This window comes from Neurospora crassa, linkage group VI (assembly GCF_000182925.2).
Source record: "Neurospora crassa OR74A linkage group VI, whole genome shotgun sequence".
Classification (NCBI taxonomy): domain Eukaryota; kingdom Fungi; phylum Ascomycota; class Sordariomycetes; order Sordariales; family Sordariaceae; genus Neurospora; species Neurospora crassa.
The window spans coordinates 2,743,544-2,766,463 of NC_026506.1; the positions used below are offsets into that span (position 1 = coordinate 2,743,544).

The 22,920-nt window shown below is 49.0% G+C and overlaps 6 protein-coding genes across 8 annotated transcripts; 3 read left to right on the plus strand and 3 right to left on the minus strand.

Moving 5' to 3' along the window:
* Positions 1-4,868: 4,868 nt before the first annotated feature.
* On the plus strand, positions 4,869-5,959 carry NCU09859 (metalloprotease 1; the record flags this gene model as incomplete). Its single annotated transcript, XM_955083.1, has 3 exons — positions 4,869-5,129; positions 5,209-5,753; positions 5,872-5,959. 3 exons carry the CDS (start codon positions 4,869-4,871, stop codon positions 5,957-5,959), a joined length of 894 nt encoding a protein of 297 aa, XP_960176.1.
* Positions 5,960-8,170: 2,211 nt separating this feature from the next.
* NCU09860 lies at positions 8,171-13,134 on the plus strand. Of its 2 annotated transcripts, XM_011396709.1 has the most exons (4): positions 8,171-8,851; positions 8,920-9,424; positions 9,640-12,090; positions 12,154-13,134. In XM_011396709.1, the coding sequence occupies exons 2-4, from the start codon at positions 9,419-9,421 to the stop codon at positions 12,307-12,309; spliced, it is 2,613 nt and encodes an 870-aa protein (XP_011395011.1). In that variant the 5' UTR covers positions 8,171-8,851; positions 8,920-9,418; the 3' UTR covers positions 12,310-13,134. The 2 variants fall into 2 exon arrangements, with proteins under 2 accessions (XP_011395011.1, XP_011395010.1); XM_011396708.1 differs by having other exon boundaries at positions 8,171-9,424.
* Positions 13,135-13,603: 469 nt separating this feature from the next.
* Positions 13,604-17,412, plus strand: NCU09861. 2 transcript variants are annotated; one of them, XM_011396710.1, is made up of 4 exons: positions 13,604-14,169; positions 14,426-14,579; positions 14,660-14,771; positions 14,827-17,412. In XM_011396710.1, exons 1-4 carry the CDS (start codon positions 14,161-14,163, stop codon positions 16,637-16,639), a joined length of 2,088 nt encoding a protein of 695 aa, XP_011395012.1. In that variant the 5' UTR covers positions 13,604-14,160; the 3' UTR covers positions 16,640-17,412. The 2 variants fall into 2 exon arrangements, with proteins under 2 accessions (XP_011395012.1, XP_011395013.1); XM_011396711.1 differs by lacking the exon at positions 13,604-14,169 and having other exon boundaries at positions 14,391-14,579.
* A 196-nt stretch (positions 17,413-17,608) lies between these two features.
* On the minus strand, positions 17,609-19,388 carry NCU09862 (ubiquinone biosynthesis methyltransferase coq5). Its single transcript, XM_955086.2, has 2 exons — positions 18,908-19,388; positions 17,609-18,815 (listed from the first exon to the last, which is right to left on the minus strand). Exons 1-2 carry the CDS (start codon positions 19,207-19,209, stop codon positions 18,092-18,094), a joined length of 1,026 nt encoding a protein of 341 aa, XP_960179.1. The 5' UTR covers positions 19,210-19,388; the 3' UTR covers positions 17,609-18,091.
* A 356-nt stretch (positions 19,389-19,744) lies between these two features.
* Positions 19,745-20,047, minus strand: NCU09863 (hypothetical protein; the record flags this gene model as incomplete). The annotated part of the gene is made up of 1 exon (XM_955087.1): positions 19,745-20,047. One exon carries the CDS (start codon positions 20,045-20,047, stop codon positions 19,745-19,747), a length of 303 nt encoding a protein of 100 aa, XP_960180.1.
* Positions 20,048-20,161: 114 nt separating this feature from the next.
* NCU09864 (2-oxoisovalerate dehydrogenase alpha subunit) lies at positions 20,162-22,189 on the minus strand. Its single transcript, XM_955088.3, has 2 exons — positions 21,285-22,189; positions 20,162-21,200 (listed from the first exon to the last, which is right to left on the minus strand). The coding sequence occupies exons 1-2, from the start codon at positions 21,918-21,920 to the stop codon at positions 20,427-20,429; spliced, it is 1,410 nt and encodes a 469-aa protein (XP_960181.2). The 5' UTR covers positions 21,921-22,189; the 3' UTR covers positions 20,162-20,426.
* Positions 22,190-22,920: the final 731 nt, after the last annotated feature.

Genomic DNA, 22,920 nt, shown 5'->3' on the forward strand with positions numbered 1-22,920 from the left:
ATATAGCACTCGATTTCCTTAAACTAATAGATTATTAAAATAACGATTTCAATATTATTAAGCGCCTATATTATTATAAGGCAATTAAAGCTATTAATTAGGCTACAATAAAATATAAATTAATATTTAATAAGGGTTATCGGCTACTATAATTCACTTAAGGGAATAAAGTAATATTATAATTATATAAAAACTATACTCAATTAGGTACTAAATTATATAAATATACCAATTAATAAACCGGCCTATTTAAAATTAAATATAAAATTGATAATTTAGTATACAAACTCGAGCTGCTACTTATATAGAAAATTCATCCGGTTATTTTAATAAACTATTTAAAGGAATACCCCTACGGTTAAGACCTATTTTATTACGAAGAATAATTAAATAATTGTATTATAGTTGAGGGCAATACCGATAATTGGTAGTTATACGAAATTAAAAAAATAATAAATTAGAAAGTATTATAGTATAAAAGTAAACTGTTAATTGAGTATTAAGTTAAATATAAGGGTTATAGTACCGAATATAACGAATAGTATCCTCGAGGAGGATTATATATTAATAGTTTAATAAAAAACGTATAGGACTTAGTACGTAACTACAAAAAGTATTATTCTATTAATCCTAAATTATTTATTTATATAAATAAAACGGTATTAAATAGAATTATCGAAGTTAATTATATTCCTAAATTGAATATTATTATTACTATCCTAACGAAATATAAATAAAATAAAATATTAGTAACCTTAAATATAATACTACTCTTTACCCTATCCGAAGTATTATTAGTAATAAAATTTATTAGAAAGTATATTTTAAATATAAAAACCTTCTTATCCCTAATTCAATTACCGCTATAACTATTACCTCGTATACTATTATTCTCTAAATAATTATTATCTATTATACTATTATTGCTAAAATAATTATTGCTACTACTCCTAACCCCTATACTATCGCTTTATAAATAAGAAATACTATTATTAAATAGATTTTAAATTAATTTATAAGGATCTTAATACCCCCTCACCTTACTACTACTACTAATACTAATACTATCGCCAAATAAACTATAAATTAATTTACAAGGATATTAATACTTATTTACCTTACTATTAATATAAATATAATACGTTATCCATCGAATATAACTGCTAAAAATAAATACTAATAATAAATAGTATAAAGCGATAATTATATACTTAATTAACGTATAAAGGTAGGCAGGATAATAATAGATTTAACTACTATTAAAGAAACGAATTGGCAAACTTTAAGCCGAATACGCTAATAACGATTTATTATTTAAAATCGAAGAAATTATTTATAATTACCTACCTATAGAAGAAATAGCTATAGTAATAGACGTACTTATAAATTATAGTATTTATAAACGGATATCCAATAATAACTACTATAGCCGTAATCGTAACGCCCTTAAAACTATCGCTACTATTAAAGGCACTAATTTATAGAAAAGGATTAATAATACTATCGTCGAAAACGGTATTAAACCGCTAAACTATATTATAATTAAAGCGGCCTACTTTATAATACTCACCTTAAATTATAATATAATAGAATAATTTAGTAACTTAAAGGCCGCTAACCTTATATTAATAATTAAAGTTAATTAATACTGTACTTACAATAATAACAAATCTACAATCCTAATATATTAGAATAACGATATAGCGCCGCTAGTACAATATAAAATAAAAGAAATACTCGACTTTATTATTAATAAAGCCGTTTAAATATTCAATACAAATAAACCGGTAGATATATATATTATTGCCTACGAACAATTTAAATTAAAAATATATAATATTATAGCCATTTATTTAAAGGATATAGGACTAATTAATATATAGTACGCGGCTATTATTAAAGTACACTACAATTAGTAATTCGCTTACCTTAAAAATTTAGCCGAATTAAGGAGCGTTCTTAATTAATCTAAGCCAATCGTCCCCACCCCGAATATTATAAAGCCGGCTACTATTATATAAACTATAATTAATACTATTTAATTAATAAATACTGTTAATAATAATACTATTAATTTAGCGGTAATTAAACGCCTAACTAATACTATCAATAATAGTCTAATTAAAAAACGGAAATTTCGGGATATAATTTAGGCCGAACTAAATAAACTCCGATAAATTTATTACGAAATTCGCAAGGAATAAAACAAATAATATAAGGATTTAGAAATTCAATATAACAATTACCGTAAATTGAATAATAAATATATTAATCTCTATAATAAATATAATAGCCTCTAATAGAGATATAACTTTATAGTTAAAGAGTACTAATAATTAGTAAATAGAATAAGAAATATAATATACTATTCTAAGGAAATATTTAAAATTATTAAAAATCTACTTAAAAATAAAGCTATAAACGCGGCCAACTACTAGAATAATATTAACATAGCTATTAATCGAAGATTTAAAATTAGTATAGCGATTAATATAGTATTTAAAACGCCGTACGTAGCCTAAATCGCGTAGAACGAATTAGAATTTAATAACGCTATTAAAACTATCTATTTACCTAATAGCCTTAAGTACCCGTACTTTATAGAAATATAGGCCGGGCAATAATATATTTATATAAAGTCCGGACTTTAAATAAACTTCGAAAAATAAATTATTAAACCTACAACGCCTATCGCCGAATTAGCCGCCGCCCTAACGCTTATTACACTTATTACCTTAATATTTATCGCCCTAACGCTTATTACTCTAGTATTTATTGCCCTAATACTTATTATTAACTTAGTTACTACTCCGGACGTTATTAAAATTTAATTTAGCGATAATTAGAATATAATAATAAATAATAATTAAAGATATTTTATCCTTATTAAATTACTTAATCTTATTATTATATTTCCTAATAGGGCTATTTCTTTCCTATTCCCTTCTCTTTTATTCTTAATTAAGGTTCTTTATTTAATATTTATAGTCTAGCTAAATACTATTTCCTTCTTTATTTTCCTTATTATTAATTAATCGTATTATAATCTTTCTATAAAGGATAATTATTAGTAAAGATAATAATACTCGAATACTAAACGTCGTTTTTAAGGTTATTTAATTAAATTTATTACCCGGGAAGAGAGATCAACTAATAACCTTACTAACCGACGAATAATATTTCCTTTCCTTCTTTTTCTTTTTATAAAACTATACTACGGATTATAATTACTATCCTTACACCTACCTTTATATATTTAAAAATAATCGAAACAATTATTATTATCGAGGGGGCATTGTAAGAGGAGCAATCGGTCGGATAGTAGTCGGGACGACTATTAGACCGGCAAGCAGGCCCGACAGGGTATTCAACTGCCTGTACAGCATTGAAGTATAAAATCTAAGGCTACGAACCGCTACGTAGTAGTTAGTTTCTTCTCGAGACAATAGAATTAAATCATTTTGCAAATTATTGCATCCATCGTGTCGTTCGTCTTACAACGGCGCTTGATTTGGGCGAAGCGCAAAGAATCCGCGCCTGGCCTCTATCTCCTCACCTGCAACTGACCCATCAACCATTAGGCACTATACCCAACAAGATTGAATGAAAGATTGGAATGCGGACGATAAAGACTTTTATTAGGCGCTTGCGCTCTATAAGTGGGTCGCCAGCATGAAGAAATCGAACGAGATGCAGTTGAGATATGTTGCCGTATAGGTCACTATGGTAGTCTGTCTCACCGTGCTCGGAATCCGGGATCCTGACAAGTTAAGTTGTAGTGTAATAAATGACGTCTTGTGCTTACAGAATGTCTTAGGAAATCCTCGAGTACATATGAATACAGAACCAGACCAACATTTCGAGACTGTTTCACTTTTCAACTACCCTGGTTCTGTTACTACCAACATACGTACCCAACTTCCCGTCAAGGCCAGATGAAATCATCACTACGAGTGTAAGAACACTGTTCCCAGCAGCGTACCGCTGGGTCGAACCAAGACCAAACCCCTATTATTCGGGTAAGTTGGTTAAAAACGGGCCGGACACGCTTATATGATTTAGTACTGACTTCCTTGTTTGTGAGCTTGGTATCCGGGGACTACTACTACACAAGACGAGATGTCTTTCGAATTGTCCCAAACCCTTCAAGTATTGAATGGAAGGTTACCTCTAGGTACGGATCCGAAAGACGTCAGCAAGATCTGATATGTACAGTGTATTTTACTTGGCATAGCATATTTACAAGTCTAAATATGCCTACGTATGGAAGTTGACCCAAGGTCTCGAGCCAACATGCAAAACCAGTAACGGACTGTCTATACTAAACCAGACCTAGTGAGTTATCCGGACTGTTTATCCAACACCACCTACGGGTAAGCGTGTTATGGAAGATCGCAAACCTGAACCCACCAGAGGCTGTACACTAGCAGCGTACCTACCTACAGCTACAGGGACCAGGGCCTAGAGTAAAACCTCACTCCATCACCATGTTTATTCGCTTCAAGCTCTCTACTGACATCACGACGTGTGGCACAACGCAAAGTCGAAGCAAAGCACAGCCTCTAAATTCTATTTCTATTCACCAACTTCCAAGTTGGCGGGATGGGCATTAGATATACCCAATTCTTGCAGGTTATCACTATGTATGACACTGCCATGTACGAGAAACCATCGTTGGAAAACATAGCGGGCAAACATCACGATTCATAGCGACCGGTGATATCAGTGGTAAATCCATATAAATTTGAACATGTCCTTCCCATGGTCCTGGTGAAGATGGAAGTCTCAGGGTCCATTGCCATATTCTCGTCTTTCGTTCTTTATTTTCGAATTCCTGTGTTTCTTGTAATTTCTTGACTCGGTTCAAGATGATCTTCAGCAAGGCAGTTCTGGCCGCGGCGGCCATGATGGCTTCTTCAACCGTCTTCGCCAGGAGATGCGGAACACCAGGCATGACCCCCGACCAGGTGACCAGCTTTAACACGCTGGCCACCAAGGCCATGACCAAGCTCACTGCGGTTAAGGCAAACTTCCAAAAGGCGGAACTCCAAGATGTGGATGAGAAGGTGATCAAAGTCTATGTTCACGTCTTGGCGAATGGTACCAAGGTGGAAGATGGGTATCTTGATGTTAGTTTACCTACCTACCACACTCATAACTTACCCCTTCCTTTCATCTGCTAATGAAAACATTTTCACCGTCATAAAGGAATCCCAAATCCACGAGCAAATCTCGGTCCTCAACGCCGACTTCAGCTCCGCCAAACTTTCCTTCAACCTGCAAAACATTTCCTACACCATCGACAATGACTGGGCCAACGGCTTGGAAGAATATGCCTTCAAATCGCAACTGCGCAGAGGCGACTACTCGGACCTGAACCTCTACTTCCCCTTAACCCTCCCCGATTCCCTGCTCGGGTACTCGCACTTCCCCGTCTCCCTCACTGGAGAGCGGCAGGATGCCACCAGCCCCAAAGACATCTTCCTTCTCGATGGCGTCGTCATTCGCTCCGACACGTTGCCGTTTGGCAACTATGCCCCCTACAACTTGGGCAGGACGGCCACCCACGAAACCGGGCATTGGTTTGGTCTCGATCATACTTTTGGCGCGGGTGGGTGTGAGGGCAAAGGGGATATGATTGCGGATACTCCCTTTGAGGCGTCTCCGGCTTATGGGTGCCCGGTTGGAAGGGATAGTTGCCCGGATCAGGAGGGCTTGGATCCGATCCATAACTTTATGGATTATTCTGATGAGTGAGTTTGTTTTCCATTTTCCTTCGTGTGGTCCCTGGTGGTCACTGTTGGTGGTTTTTGGGTTTGGGAAAGGGAGAGGGGAGAAAGATTGCTAACGATAAGAAAACAAAAAAAACAGTGGTTGTATGGAGGAGTTTACCCCGTTGCAAAAGGCTTATATGCACAGTGCCTTTGAGACTTATCGGCAGAATGTTGCTGGGCCTTAGATGTGAGGGTTGACCTGAAGATGGTGAGTATGATGGCGAGTTGTATGTTGAGTTGGAGTGTATAATAGGTAATTACTGTTTGGAATATTTAATGGGATTTGTGCGGCGGAGGGGGGGGGGGGCTGTTTATTCTGGGTTAATGGCTTACCTGCAGACTATCTGCTTAGTCTGTACTAATAACGACGAGACTTCTTTTCCGATTTGCTCATGGCAAGGAACCTTCAACTTTCCGTTTTTTGTGATTACTGAAGTTATTAATTAATGGATTTCGACATGCGTCTGCGTAGAGTTGAACAGTTATTGTGGCATTTTCAATCATTTCGTTGTGCTCCTGGTGTTCCCCAGATTCACCAAACAGGTACTATGGTAGTAGAAAGGTACCAGGTACCTCTAGCCAATCGCCAAAGTTCCGTGATGGTTCTCTGGATTTTTGGCTTCACGGTGCTAGTAACCCTAACCCTCAACTGATGTACCCCTGAACAGAGCCGAGCCAGGTGACGACTTCAGGCGAACAGTCAGTCAATTTTCCAGGGGCTTGAGGTAACTTTAGTTGAAAGTCTTACAAGACGCAGTCATTTGGGAATCAATGTGCAGGATACTTAAAGGCGACGGTGTGCCTGACATGTGTACCTAGGTAGCTAGTGCCGGCAGATGAGTCTACAGTACTCAATCCAGACGTGCGTGATGCACAAAGGGATGCCATTCGGTGTTATTCTCTTTTTTTAAACAGGGTAGACAGTTGTTCGACTGGCCTGTTCAGGACTGGCATCTTTGCATCTCGTATGGAAATCCTGGCAAAGGCAGCCGGCACTCTACACGTCTAAGCCATCCGGAGGGCATCGGAGCAGCGGGGCTTCTCTAGGATCAAGATACGGAACTCCTGGGATGAACACGTCCGAGTTTTCGATGGCAATCCCCGTCCTGGAAGTCCTACTTCCGGATGAACCGGTGGCAGCCGTCTTGGCTTATGCTCAATTTCCCCGCCAGCCCCGAACGTAGTAGCGTTTGGCATTCGGTTTGCGATGGGATCAGACTTTTGTGCAAAACATCACTCGACCATGTGCCAATAGGTTACACTCGAGTGCCTGGTACGACCGTAGTACCACACAGGTCGTCATGGCTTCACCATTGCGCCCCAATAACGCCCAGGGTTGCAAATGGATTAAATGGTATGGGACTTCCGGGGGGTCCCAAGCAGTTGGGGGGTCTTCAATGATGGTCCTGTAACAATAGGGGAAAAGAAGGCCATTGACTGCTTGAGAGACTGCACCAAAGACGAAAAAAATTGAAAATCACGCTTCTTCCTCGACTTATATCTGTTTGTCTGCTGAGGCTGGAACACCAGCAACTCGAGTTATAAGACTCCACGTTGCCAGACTCTCGAGTGTGTTGTTGACAATGAAGTTGCTGACTCCACGGGGTGGGTGCTCTGGATGGAGATGCCGGTAACGAATCATCTCGGTAGAGGATTATAATAGCCTCGGCAACAAGGGGCGGGAATAGCGCCCTTGTCACGGCCAAGGCGACAACAGCCCAAACCGTAAAGTGATATGATATGATTGCTTGAATCGGCGATAGTCGAGGACCTTGGTTTGTTTGATAGTCGAGCTGGGTGGATGTTAAGGTCGGCGTAATGTCATTCTACACAACACAGGGAGACAGGTTCCGAGAGAGTTCATGGTGGCCACTTGCGATGGATGCTGGGGCTACGGCCGCCAATCTGTCGTATAGCGTGGATGATCGGGTCCTGGCTGGTTCGCCCTGGTAACCTCTGACAGGTACCAGTCCGGTGCTTTTCCCCGGCCGCCATGTGACAAAGGGGGGAAAACTTGAGGGGGCGTTGGGCCCCGGGTCAGGGACAATTGAAGGTCGCTCGCCGTCACACAAAGTTGGCGTGGTGCGCTAATGCAGCGAGAACCAAGCAGAACGAATCGACGTAGTATGGAGATGGAATCCAATGAGCCTGATCTCGAAGCGATTGAGAAAACAGAAGGCCCTGCCTGCCCCCGCCGGTTGTCGTCCAGTGTGCCTGTGCAAGAGAGAACTGGACTTGAAGGCACAGGCCACAAAGCCGGGAGCGCCTGCCTGCCCCCCCTGTGCCCGTGACGGGTCCCGTCCACTTGCTGATGCCCGGGCCCCTGTGCCCCTGTGCCCCTGTCCAGGTATTGCCTGTCCCCTGGCCTCGCCCAGTTTATCAATTTACCGATTCCACGCGGCGCAAAAGTCTGGAAGTGCGTGTCATTGCGGGAGAGACCTGGCTACCTTACTGCCCGTACAGGTATACAGGCCGGCACGGAACTGCCTGGAAGAGGACGGCGGCGAGGAACGAAGAGGACGGAATCAAGGCATCCCCGCAACGGGCGTGCTCCATTCAATCATTCATTCGCGCGACATCATCCAGCTTTATGCCTGCCCTTTCTGTGTTACGTTTCTCTTTGAGCCTTCAGTTCCCTTCGCCTAATCCGACTAGAGACCAGACGACCCAGGCTTCTAGAGTGCACACTAACGGGACCACTCCGGACGCCAAAAGCAACAAGGACTGGCACCCACTGACTGCCCAAGCCAAGAAGCACCACCTCGACGGCCAATAATCCCAACACGAACCGCCCAATCTGCGCTCGGCCCACGCCTTCTTTTTCTTCCCATCCGTCTTCTAGATACAAGTCTTTCTTCCCACTTTGCAATCTTCAACCTTGCTAGGGGCCCTTCCGCTTTCTTTCCCCTCTCTCCAGCAAACCAGGTGCCGAACGAGATAACGAGGTCCTCGAGCGAGCGAGCGATAGCCCAAACGACCAGGACAATTCGAGCCCGCCAACTGCCACTACACTACACTACGCTAGGTGCAGCGATCCAAGCGAGCGAACGAGAGCGAGCCCCTCGACTGCCCAAATTGTGATACGCCCTCACTTCGTCTTTTTTTTCCGGCGCCCGCCATACACACACGCTGATACCAAGCAAAGCCCGCAAAGCCCGCAAAGCCCAGCCCTCGTTTCCTGGCCCTCCGCCTCTGAGACAGCGTGACCGCATGCTACAGTCGACCGAGACATCGATTAGTCCGATCACGGCTTGATATTACCGGCCCCCCGATTCCGTCCCGAAAGCTGAAGCACCACCACCAGCCCGGGAGGCCCTGTGACGTTGTCTCCAGGCGCACCTGCTGTACCTGCCAGCCCTGCCAGCCCTGCCTTGTCAACACCTGTCGCCAATACTGTCTGACTGCTTGCTTGCTTGCTTACTTGCTTGCCTGTCCTCTTAACTGAGGGGTCATCGCTATCCGCGCCAGGTCTCGCTGATCTGCTTGTGATAGACGACTAATACACCACTCCACGACCCTGTTTGGTTTTGAAAGCAGAAAAAAAAAACAGAAGAAAACAAAGAAAACAAAAAGGCACCCGAGGGCTGCTGTGGCATTCGGCCCATCCTCCTCCCCCCCAAATAGGCCTCTATTCTCTTGTCTAGATGATGGTGCGTCCGCATTTCCTCCCTCGCTGGTTCCCGACCCCCGGATACCGGGATTTGGATCCATGCTCTCGGCGGAGCCGCACGTCAATTTCCGAATATGGATACCGCGTGTCGCTTCCTGGGCGATCGTCTTTGCAGGAGAGACATGAAAAAATTATGGGTCCTTGTGGATCGGGAGAACCTCCTTTCGACTGACCAACCTGTTGTTATTCCAGCAGACCTCATCCCGTCCCCAAGGCGATGTTGGCTCCAGTTTCGCCAGCCGACGCGGCCACGACCGACTGTCGATATCCGATCCTAGCCGCCACGTCACCGAGACCATAGGAACAATGTACACCATCGACGACGACGACTCCGGTCCCGAAGACGGCCGTCGGGCCAGCCGCCCCCTTAGCTTCATTGCGACCCAGGGAGATCACTTGGAGCGCCTCGCTAGTCTCGCCGAGGAGCCCTCCGAGGAGAACTCGGGGGATGAACTGCGCCTCGTCCGGACAACCTCAGACAAGACCAAGTCAACACTACACGACACCACCACTGGCCGAGAGGGGGGCGATGATGGGTTCATGGGTGGACGCACCTCGAAGGAGTCCAGCACCCTCCCGGTGAGGAAGTCAAGCGACACGAGCAGTTCGTCAGAAAGACCGGCCTCTCCGCTTTCGCCCGCGCGCTCGATACGGGAACTCCAGGCCGATGGGTCGGCATCCCAGTTCCCCATGACGAATATCGACGACGCCAACGACATTGCACAAGAGTTGAGTAATCTGCAGGCGCTGCGGCGGCTATCGATGGATGTTGGGAATTTCAACGACCCCGATCTTCTTCCTTTCTCGAATATGGGCCTAGTCCAGTCTGGTCCACCATCGGGCGAAGATGACGAAGCAGACCCGTCCCGTTTGCTATGGGTACCTGCGAGAGTACACCCGGAACTCGAACCTACGGCGTTCAAAGACTTCCTGGAGAATCGCGTGCAGGCAATAAAGCGGCGGTCCAGTGACTCCATGTTGTCGATTGACCTGAACCGAAGTGACTCAACAGGTGGAGGAGGGGGCCTGAGGAGAAAGAAGTCAATGCTCTCTCGCCAAATCAAGCCGACGAGTGAGGGTATTGACTACGTGGATGGCGCAGAAAGGCTGCAACGGCAACGCTCCCTACATGGCGATGGTAACCCAGAACCTAGCCTGAATGAGTTGGTAGATGATCCTTCGAAAGCAGTCAAGAAACTGGCGCTTGAGACTCACCAAGAGGTGGACGAGGGTGACATCCCGATACTTCCTGCTCCAAGTATGGGTCTAAGACGCTCCACAAAGACAACATACAGAAAAAGCGGCAGTGTACGCGGGAACAAACCGTCATTTTCGAAGAGGGCCCATGGAAGGCAGTCATCCGAGCTTGAAGATGATATGCCCCCTGTTCCGGCAATGGACGAGGCGTCAAGTCAAGGTCTGAAGAGGGTACAGTCCGAGCCGGCCCTGGCTGATCTCTACTCACATCCCGAGAAATCGCTGCACACACGGCAAAATTCTGCGCGCGATCCCTCGGGTTCGTCCAAAGATATAACCGTACGACGATCGTTAGAAGACACACCCAACAGAGCTCTTCAGCACGAACCAAAGTCGGCTAGCCCGCCTGCCCCGGCCCCAGCGGAAGTCCTCCCTGTCAAGAAGACTCCTCCGCCCATACCGCCACCCACAACCGCCCCGCCGCCGGTGCCTGCAATCGTTGCGACGCCGCCAGCAGAGACAAATAAGCAGACTCTGCCCGATAGATCCTCCACTCAAAAGGCGGACGAGCCGTCGGCTCGCGTCGAGAAACGTCCGTCGATTGACGCAACCAATTCGACAGCGCAAGCTAATGGCAAGAGTCAGCCTAAGCCTTCTGCGCCGAGCGTAATTACGCAACCCCCGCCGGCATCGGATGAGAAGAAAGCGGACAAGAAGGCGAAAGAGAAGGAAGAGGTTGAAGCCCCCACCAAATCGTCCGGATGGAAATGGTTCAAGAGTGATGAGAAGGACAAGAAGAAGCGCGAGAAGGAAAAGGAGCGCGAGAAAGAGGAGCAAGCTCGGAAAGCGAAGAGCAAGGGCGGAGACAAGAGCCATGATGCGACCCGGTTGGACGTTCTACAAAACTCGATTGAAGGCTCTTCCAAAGGCCGGGAGAGCCTGGTGCTGGATCGGGATAGTATCGACAAGAACGAGGACAAGAAGAAGGAGACCAAGAAGGAAAAGGAAGGCTTCTTTGGTGGTCTTTTCGGAGGCAAAAAGAAGGCTGACAAGGAGCCTGCCAAGAAGAAGGAGCAAACCCTACTTACTCCAGAACCTCCTCGCCGAAAACTTGTTCCCGATGTCGACTACTCTTGGACTCGCTTCCCGATTATTGAAGAGCGAGCCATTTACCGGATGGCTCACATCAAGCTTGCGAACCCCCGCCGACCCTTACACAGTCAAGTCCTGCTCAGCAACTTTATGTACTCTTATCTCGCAAAGGTCCAGGCCATGCATCCCCAGCTCAACGTGCCCACCTCACCGCAGCAAAGGCGGTTGGAGGAAGAGCGCAAGCGCCGTGAAGCCGAACAGAAGGCGGCGCAGCAGCGAGCAATGGAGCAACTCGCCCTTGAACAACAAATGGCGGCGATGTCTGGCCAAAGCGATTTCAACTTTGAGTACCATCGCGTAAGTTAACGTTTGCCTAAGCCGAAAAATGGCTGTGCTTGAAGATACTAACACCTTATTCAGGCTGGAAATGGGTATGGCGAGGCATCGGGCGGCGGCACTCAGTACGTTGATGACGCTCAGATCTATGAATACGAGCAACAACGGAACGAATCTCGCGCCCGCCAGGAACAACAACAAGAAAATGGCAAAGATGGCGAGGCAAAGGACATGTGGTAGGCCGACCACGGCCCGTCTCCCAGCTGGTCCAGACTCTGCCTAGCTGGTTGAAGAAGTCTGTGGTACCAGTCCCAGGCCATCACTCTGGTGGGTTAAACTGCACGTCAGGCTTGACAAACGTCTTGTCCGGCGAGGAATAAGAGACGGGCTCAGGCTCCTTTATAGTGCGAGAGGAGGTAGTGGGACATTTGACAAGAGCATATTGTACTTAGCTAATCTTCCTTTTCTTTTCGACTTTGTAAACGAGAGCAGCAGCAGCAGGAGGAGAAGGGGGAGGAGGAGGAGAAACAACACGAAAAACAACCCAGCAGCGAGCATCGGGATTGGCGTATCGGGACACAAATGTCATGGAATGGGGGGAGGCGGCAAGGCGATGAAAGATATATAAGGTATTTATTGGGTGTTGTAAAAGAGATCAATGTTTGAGAGTGGATGGATGGCAGGTAGGAAGGAAATGGGTTGGGAATTCATTGCAACTCTATTTTTTTCTTTTTTGCTTTTTTCTCATCATGTTGCGAGTCGGGATCTATCTACCCTTGAGAGGAGAGAGAAAGAGACCGAGAGAGAGACAAAGAGCTTATCATCCTGTTCTGTATCACAACGCAACGAAAAATGACACGGCAGTAGTAGGTCTGTTGGTCCGCCTTGGGAGCAACTCTCTTCTTCTTCCTGACAGCGACTTTGGGCTGCCCGCTGCACCAGATTTGGAAACAACAACTGTCTCTCCGTGCGCTTTTCATCAAGTGAAATTTGGCAGCTTTCTTCCTGGTTAGTGTACACCTTGCCCTCGTTGACTAGTAGGTATTTTGAGTACCTTGTTGATCCCCTTGCCGTCGGACTTGGGCTGAGCTTCCCCTGACTCCGTCTGCGATTATGTAGAGGTATGTAGCTAGGTGATGCTGAGTAGAGGTAGGTACCTAGGTAGAACGGTATGATGATGTGTTAAACTGGAGCACCTAATCCACGCAGCTGACACTGCAGTGTTGGCAGCGCCTGGCACTCAGGTCTGAATGGAGGGCGATCCCCTCGAGGGCGGTGTCGCGCTTCCACCTTGGCACACCTAGTCTACACCCGTCTGGCTGGTGCCTGCCCCTGGCGGTCACCACTTGCATGGCCTCTGCACTATAGGCGCTCAATAGGGAAGTGGAAGGCGGGAGCTGTAGACCTACCACATGTACCAAGGTAGCCTGGAGGTACCCACCCGCCCGCCCGTCCAGCTGGATGGAGCCAAGACAGAAAAGACACAGCGAGAGCTCCCCTCCCCGTCCGGGCCCCTCCCGTCACGGTTTGGCCTCAGTTTTCAATCACTGCTTGGAACCTAACCATTCAGATTTGAGCACCTGCCTACCTACGCCGTGAACTCTCCCGGCCTCTCGAAAATCTTCCCGACCTCAACAACCATCCAACAAAAAAAAAACCGTATCTTCCATACCTACCTACCTACCTCTATCCTCTCCGTCCTTGGGGCTCTCTGTTGACCTCCGCTTCGTGTAATATTCCTTCTTACTTCAACTCGATTCTCGGGCCGCCGTCGTCCGTTTCTGCTTGATACCCCGCCTCCCGGTCGCGACCAAACGCCCGTCTGTTGTTGCTTCAGCTTTCGGCACCATCACCGCCCGGTTGCGCATTCGTCGACATTGACTTTCCACTTTCCACCACATACTTGGCACCGGACTACGCCCGCCGTCAGCTACCTTTCACCCCTTCACGTGTAGCTTCCCATTCGGCCTTCAGCTCTCCCTCCATTCCGATCCCCAACACCCCTCGTCCTCATCTGGTCGCCGGAGCCAGCAAATACCCAACCTCCCCCAACGCACATCTCAGTCTTCTGTATTGAAGCCCTCTACCGGGATGGCATCTGTGAGCTTCTCCTTTCTCGGCTTCCCCCCTCTTTTTCTGCTTCCCCCCTCTCGCTGCCCAGCTTCAGCACGTTCTCCAACCACCATCCCAACCTCTTCCCCACCATACACTACTCCGATCACCGTCACGTCTCGTCGAGCATGTCTGGCTGCTATCGCCTTGACCGCCCGGCTGTCTGCGAAGCTCGAGCCGACACACCATCCTCGTCTGTCGCTATCTTGACGCGTCTTTGCTAACTTGACACGTTCCTCGATAGCAACCTCGTAATACATACAACGCCCCCGGGTTTCTGCCCAATGGTGCCGCTCCTCATCAGGGCCCAGTACCCGGCGCTACACCTCTCCTCCCGAACCAAGGCCGCATCTTGGAAACTGGTCCCACCAGAGTTCTCTGCATTGCAGATGTTCGAGGTACGTTTCTCCTCTAGTGTTATCCTGTCCTGGCTGCTGGTTTGCGCCTTGTTTACTGACGTGCCCCTTCCTTCTTGCAGGTAACCTTCGGTCCTTGAACGAGCTCGCCAAGGCCGCCCGCGCCAACTATATCATTCACACTGGTGACTTTGGTTTCTACGACGAGACATCTCTCGAGCGTATTGCGGAGAAGTGCGATATCCCCGGCCCAACTCTGGTCTTGCCTCGCTGACCAACATTTGAACAGGACATTGAAACATGTTGCCCAATATTCGCCCCTGATTTCCGAGACCACCAAGAAGGCCATTGCGCAAGCCGCTTCCGGCCCCGTCAAGAGCCGCTTCCCCGCTAGCGAGCTTCCTCTTTCCGAGCTGCCTCTCCTCATTTCGGGCGAACTGAAGCTGGATGTTCCCGTGTACACGGTTTGGGGCGCCTGTGAAGATGTCCGGGTGCTTGAGAAGTTCAGGTCAGGAGAGTACAAGGTACCCAACCTGTTTGTGATCGACGAGTCTCGGTCGAAGCTCCTCGAAATCGGCGGTGTCAAGCTTCGTCTTCTTGGTTTGGGCGGTGCCGTCGTTATGCACAAGCTTTTCGACAACGGCGAAGGACGGACTACGATCGCTGGTGGACAAGGTACTATGTGGACGACACTTCTCCAGATGGGCGAGCTTGTCGACACTGCCAATCGCGTCTACGACCCTACCGAAACACGCATCTTCATCACCCACGCTTCGCCCGCTCGTGAGGGCATCCTCAACCAGCTTTCGGTAACTCTCAAGGCGGATTTCTCCATATCGGCTGGTCTTCATTTCCGTTACGGAAGCTCGTACAACGAGTTCAGCGTCAACCCGACGTTGGATCACTACCGTGGAAAGCTGGCCGCTAGTAAGGCATCTTTCAACGATGTGTGGGAAACCGTCCGCAGTGAGGTTGAGCCCGCGATCCAGCAGAACGACGTCCAACAGACCTTGCTCAAGAACGCACTCAGTGTTGTTGAGAAGATGCCTACGACCGCTGCTGGTGGAAACCCTTTTGGTGGTGCAGCTGCGGGCCAGTCGGCCGCCGCGCTCGGCCAAGTCGACGAGAGTGCCTTTAAGAACATGTGGAACTTCAACCTTGCTGATGCCGCGTTTGGATGGCTGGTGCTGGAAATTCATGACGGAAGGATTGGAACCGAAATGAGAGCTCAGGGGTTTAACTTCTCCCATCGCGGGGCTAAGCAGCCCGTGTATGCGGCCCAGGGTGCCGTCCCGCCCTCGACCGGAGGGGCTAACCCCGTTCCTACTGGCCCCGCTGCCGCTTCTACACCTGTTCAACCCGCAGCGCAGCCCGCGCCTGCGGTACCTGCGGTCCCTGTTGTTCCCAAGCAGCCCCCCGCGCAAACTGCTAAGCCCGCTGCCCCGTCGCCGGCTCCGACACAACCCAAGGCGGCTACACCACAGCCTGCTGCCGCCTCGCCCGCATCAAGAGAGTCTGAGAAGCCGGCATCCGCTCCCACGAACGGGGCTTCCAATAATCCGGAGCCTACCCCTTCTCCGGCGCCCAAGAGCGCTGCAGAAAGTATCATTGGCCTCTTTGTCATGCAACCACCGAACGATGACGCCATTCCTGGCCTGTTCGCGGAGGAGGACAGGTCCAAGATCGTCAAGGTTGATAAGTGGGGCCAGAACAACAGAGTAGTATTTTTCAAGACGGTCGAGGATCGTGACGGTGCCTTGGATCGCTTGCCTCAGGAATACAAGTCTCGTGGCACTGGCTCGGACGACCGCTCGAAGCCGCTCATCAAGGTCTTCAACCCTCCCTCCTCAAGACCGTTCAACACCCGTGGCGGCGCCGGTACGTGGGCCAGCAGCAGAGGTGGTCGGGAAGGTACCCAGAGCGGATACCGCAGCGCTGGTGGCGGAACTGCTAGCGATAGCGAAGGCGCTGGTCGTCGTGGAGGTCGCGGAGGTTCCAGAGGCGGTCGTGGTGGTGAGCGCGGCGGACGTGGCTCGCGTCGTGGGGGCTTGAAGGGTGACGGAAGCCCGGCTACGACTTCTGCTACCCCGGCTGACTCTTAGGCAACGAAAGCTGTGGAGTTGAAAGTCGAGGACTCGAAGCAAGGTTCGGAGAAAGGTTCGAAATAAGGTTTAAAGGCATTTGTAAAGAAAGCATATGCCAGAAAATCAGAATCTTGGGAAAAATCATCAGACAATCACGAATTGACAGCGTGAGATGGAGGTGGTTAAGTCGATCTTGATCATTGAGGGCCTGGCGGTGTTGGGGAAACGGTGCTTACTAGGGGTAGATTTAACCCTGGTAATGTTGTTCTGGACTGGGACTGAAGAAATAGTGCAGGGATTGTTTTACCAAGTCAGGTTCAAGACAGGCTAGGTAGGCCACGTCGAACTAAGCTGAGCTTGCTGAGTGGGAGAGGAGAAATGAACGAGGGGAAAGTGAGGAAGAAAACAGCGTACAGTTTACCATTACAATCTCAAGAACCAAAAACAGTCTTCAGAGTTGTTCATGTCTCTTGATGCGCGGATATTGTAGCTGGTGCGGATGGTGTTTCAGGTCGAGGTCTCCAAGAGGACGTCAGCGGATTCATTGCTTACTTTGCTTTTTTTTCTTTCTAAATCCTTTTCTACCTTGTCTTTATCTTCTGCACTTAGATTCTCTTTTCGTAAGACAAATACGAAAGGTTCGTCTTTGTCGGTTGTACAAACGAAAAGATATCGAAGCATAGGTAGAGGAAGGACATGATGTGTTTGTAGAGTGATATGTACCCTTAGTCTAGTTCGCCAGAGAGCGTTATGTCAAACATTATTTGCAAGCCGCATCAAGTGCTCTTCACCGAACCTCAAAGTCAATCTTGATCAAAGTCATTCTTCCTTGGGGTATTCAAGACCTTTTCAGAATCGATCTCGTCCAGTGTCCTAGGAGTGAAGAAGTACAAAGGTAATAAGCGAACCAGGGCTAGATCGATGGATTTTACTTTACACCTTCGTTGCCTAACATTCTCAGTCACGACTACCGCAGCTTCCGCAAGGTGTGGCTTACTCGGAGCTCCAACTCGGAGCTTGAAAGATTTCATTATTTCTCCTTTTCTTGCCTCTCCGCCCTGTCTACTAGATCTAGGTCTAGGTCTGGATATGAAGTCTTTCCCGACCGTCTTCAGACTCCCGCTGCTTTTGATAATTGTACAATACAAGTATGGGTTGAGTGGTAAGATAGTAGAAGGTGGCCGGGGAACCATCGTCTAATATGTACAAATAAAAGTACATCGCTGCCCCCCCGTTCTCTTTAAGGGGGTTATCAGCTTTTGTTTTGTTTTTCTTCTTCTTCTTCTTCTTCTTCTTCTTTCATTCTCTTCTTCCCCTTCCGCCGCTTGATTGGGATTTGCTGGCTATCAACCACTGCACCCGATCGTCCCGGTGTTTATCATCTCTTCGTGCAAAAGGCCACCATCACCACCAACTAACCTTTTCTCTTTCCCTCTATCTTCCATCTCTCAAACCTCACCCCCCCCCCTCTTACTTCCGCCTAGGCTTCATCCCCTTGTGAATCGCCGCCACACCACCCGTCAGATCCTCATACCCCTGTCCACCAACCACGAAACCCGCATCAACAATCATATCCCTAAAGTCCTCCTGGCTCGGGAACCTTTCGATCGATTCCACCAGATACTGATAACTATCCCTATCCCCCGCGACCAGCTGTCCAATGAGCGGGATCGCGCTAAAGCTCCACTGCTTGTAAATGGTGTTGAACAGCGGGTGCTTATCCGCCTTGCTAAACTCCAAACAAGCAAAGACACCACCGGGCTTGAGCACGCGGTAAGCCTCGCGCAAGGCGGCGGGGATGTTGCTAAAGTTCCTGATGCCGAAGGCGACCGTGTACAAGTCGACCGACTCATCGGGGACGCCCGTGGTGGGGGAGTAGCCGACCTGGTTGGCGCCCAGGGGTTTGGTCTGGGTCAAGTCTTCGGCGTTGGCTTCGAGGAAGGAGAGGGCGGCTTGTTGGCTGGCGGGCAGGGAAGCGGAGCGCTGTTTGCCGACCGAGAGCATGGCGGGGTTGATGTCGGAGATGGTCACGCGCACGTCGGGGTTGCCGTTGAGGATGTGCGCCGTGTGCAGCATCCGGAAGGCGATGTCGCCGGTGCCGCCGGCTATGTCGAGGATGTGTTGAGGGGCGCGGGGGTCGGAGGAGGAAGTGAGGGGGGAGAATCCCGGGTTGAGGGAGGCGACGAAGTGGTCCCTGGAGAAAGAAGAAAGAAAGAAAGAGAAGAGGGTTAGCTGGGCTGATTCTGGTACATGGTGTTGGATGGGGAAGAAATAGACTAAACATACTTCCATACGCGATGCCAGCCAAAAGACATGAGATCATTCATGCGATCATACGACTCGGCAACGCTGGTGAAAACACCAGCAACGCGCTCTCTCTTCTCGGCCTCGGTGACGGTCTCGAAGCCGAAGTGGGTAGGACGCGCAGGATCGGGAATGGCATATTCGGGTACTGAGTTGTTGTTGTTGTTGGGCTTTTGTTGCGACTGGAGCGTTGTCGAGAAGGACGACCGTAATATCCGGGATTCGGCGTGTAAGAGCGTTCGCGACGAGGGAATCGCCCTTCGGAGGGCCGGACGGGCAACCATGGTGGATTGGCGACGAGGCTGGGGAGAAAGTCCGGGAGGTAAGTGGGTTGGAGAGAGGATCTGGAGAAGGAAGGATTAGAATGGCCCCCCGGAAATTGAGAAATGTCAAGAAAGTTGTCGCCAGTCGGCCCGCGGCGTCGCAATCGATGGCTGAAAGGCGCTCCCCCAATCGAAATTGCCCAATTGGGAAGGCTGCGAAATCTGCATGTGCCGGGGTAACTACCTAAACAACACAGCGCACTGCAGCGAAGCTCGGGTGGCTGGTGCAATGCACTGCACTGGTTGTTTGTGGCTTGTGCGTTGCTTGGGCCATCGTCCAGCCTTGTTTGCGGGGTAGCTTCTGGAGACTGCGGGGGTTCCATTCGTTCAGGCCGGCGGGGGTCCCTGTTTGATCTCCGTTTTTTTTTTCTCCAGATGTTCGCAGGCGCTAGCGCAGGGTCGAATGGCTGGCGCAAGGAGATCTCGAACATTGACCCCTGTAGTAATGATGGAATCTTGGAAGGTGTAACATTCAGGTGTAGTGAACTCACTTGGATTAGACTATGGTTTGGACGTGAAGATCCGGGCCTGACGACGCCGATGAAACAGTATCGCATCTATCGTCGTCGGCCTTCTTTGATCCAGATCTTCCCTCGGATGCGACAGATGGCTCGGACTTCGCGGCCTCGAGGTCGTCAGAGGCTGCCTTTTTGGACTTCTTCACGGTGGTTTCGGCGTTCTTCGCGTCGGCCATCCACTGCGCGATGAAGTGGATGATTCTTCTGTGGAAAACGGTGAAAATGGCGATAGCTGCGAGGAGACAGACGATGATGGCCACGATGGCGTTTCTGCGGGACATGGTTGAGGGTTTACTGGGAATAGCTTGTTGATGTCGCTGTTGCTGAGCGGTATTGTCTTGCTTGTGACGTGATCTTGCGGGGTGTTGAGGAGAGGGCCAGATGAGAAATGGTAGCGAGGTGTTGCTACTCTACGAAATTTAGAGGTGCGACTACAAGGCGAGGGTTGGCTGCCGTTATGGTATGTGCGCTTGTGTGGGACGAGACGGTTGATGAAGAGGTGTTCTGTTCAGCAATCGATTCACTCGAATCCTGAACAGAAACCTGAGGCTATGGTACCACCACCCTTGTCCGGACAGCAGAGTATCGATGCGGCCCAAGTTGGGATGAAATCCCCAGCATCAGATGAAAAAGACCCAAGTCGCTTATTTCGACATCTACCTACCTAGCTAGGCTGTCCTTCCCGCCCTCAAAATCCCCAAGGTCATACTCCTCCGGGTACTGCTCCAGATGTTCCTTCAACTCCTTCATCTGCGCCTTGATCTCCGGCGTCATCTCCTCATACACATCCTCAAACATGGTCCTGATAGCAGGCTTCTTCTCCTTCTCCGCCTGGGAGAACGCCTTGAGGATGTCTCTTCTGATGCTATCGCGCGCCTCCCTCTCCATGTTCTCATCCCAGATACCCTTGGCCTCCATCCACTTGCGCAGCCTTCCGATCGGGTTGTCCCTCCTCTTCCAGTCCTCCACCTCCACCTTGGCACGGTACGCAAACGAATCGTCCGACGTGCTGTGGTGGCTGACGCGGTAAGTCATGGCCTCGATCAGGACCGGCTTGCCGCCGTCTTGTAGGGCTAGCTCGCGCGCCCGCTTGGTCACCTCCCGCACGGCCCAGAAGTCGTTGCCGTCTACCCTGATGGTCTCGATGCCGTAGCCGAGGCCGCGGCTGGCGATGCCGTCGCCGCGGTACTGCTCCAGAGTTGGGGTCGAGATGGCGTAACCGTTGTTGCGGCAGATGAAGACCGCTGGGCAGCCACGGGTAGCGGCAATGTTGAGCGCGGCGTGGAAATCACCTTCGCTTGCGGCGCCTTCGCCGAAATAGGCGGCTACTACCCTCGGGGGCACTGTGGGATTTTGCATCCTTTGGATCTTGAGAGCATACGCAGCTCCGGCAGCCTGGGGAAGCTGGGTAGCTAATGGCGAGGAGATTGTATGCTAATAGTCAAACAACAAGGTTAGCCATTATTTTATTCCGAAAAGGATAGTGACATGAGCCCGAAAAAGACAACATAAACCTACAATATTCAACTCTTTGCTCCCGTAATGCACCGGCATGTTCCTCCCCTTGCCCGAATCCTTGTGGTTAGCAAACAGCTGGTTCATAAAGTCACTCAACTGAAACCCGCGCTGCTTGAATACACCCTGCTCGCGGTATTGGCAGAACACCACGTCCTCCGGAGAAAGCGCCGAGGCACTCCCCACGCAAACGGCCTCTTCGCCCGCTGATACCATATAAAAGCTGAGGCGGCCTTGGCGTTGCGCATCGAACATGATCAGGTCCATGATGGAAACCGTCAGCATGTCGTGGTAGAGCTTGATCACTTCCTTATCGCTCAAGTCGGGCTTGAACGAAGGGTCGACCACTTGGCCGTGTTGGTCGACGGCCCGGTAGGTTGGTAGAGCATCGTATTTTGAGGGTTCCTCAAAGGTCATGGTGTTGCAGAAAGCAGATTTGACGGCTCCCGGAAACATGACATGGCTAGCATCTGGTCTCTGGGAGAGCGAGCTGGCATGGCGACGGCTGGCGACTGTCTTTGATGTTGTTGTCGTCGAGGGTTGAATGGCAATCGGCACGAGACGAGGCTGATGGGTAACCGGTGTAAGAGGCCGCAAAAGGGACGGCGACCGTTGACTGGAACGACAGATCCTCTTCATTATGAAAGATGGGTGGATGAAATGAAGAAACAACCGATATGAGAAAATAATGAACGGTGGAAACAGAGAAGAGCAAGACGACGACGGAGAGATCGTGGGCAAGTCAAGTCCCTCAATCGCAAAGCAACGAGAAGAAAATTACAACATGACAAAGACGGCAATAGCAGATATGGGGAACGGGATTGTGGAGGACATGATCATTCATCAACAAATGATGGTTTGTTGTTTCCCCTGGTCTGGACTTTTCAGAGGAGTTGTAGAGCGGATCGACGTCACTTGTGCCGACGGAAACCGGCCATTTTAAAGGAGGAGACCAGACCATGCATGGATTAAAACGCGGGGAATGCCAACCACTTTTCTCTTTCGGGATTGGCTTCTTGGGCGCCCTCGCTATAGTATACACTACTGTAATCTCGAATGTCACTTCAGATCTCGGTTTTCCAAAACCTCCCGTGTCCACCTGCCAGCACCTGACGACTTGTACACTACAAAGTACACTACGAACCTTCACCGCGGTGAGGACCGGTGAGTAAGCATGTCAATGGATACGACTTTTTCCCCTGAATCAACGAAACGGTTTGTTTTGTATCGGCAAGTCGGTTGCCCCTGATCGACACAGGGACACCACCCGTTGTATATTCCCAATTTTGTGTAACGCTACACAATGGCGCGTAGAAATAGCCTTTCTCGAACCATGGCCTGCAACTCTACATGGTTAAATGGCCAGATAGTTGTGAAATATGGCCGCTTGTGCCTGACGGGCGAGATTCCACCACGATCATATCCGCATGATTTTCGACCACAAACCACAGCATCGGGTCCGTGGTGTTCCCGTCAGAGGCAGGATTCCGGTTGTCAATCGCCTCGTTCGAATGTTTTTCGATCGGCTACATAATGGTTTTCGTCCTCGATTGAGGCCGGTTAGAGTACCTCAGTTCACGGACGACATCAAAATCGTCCCAGTTTGCTCTCATGGGTACGTAGAACTGTTCAGGTCACT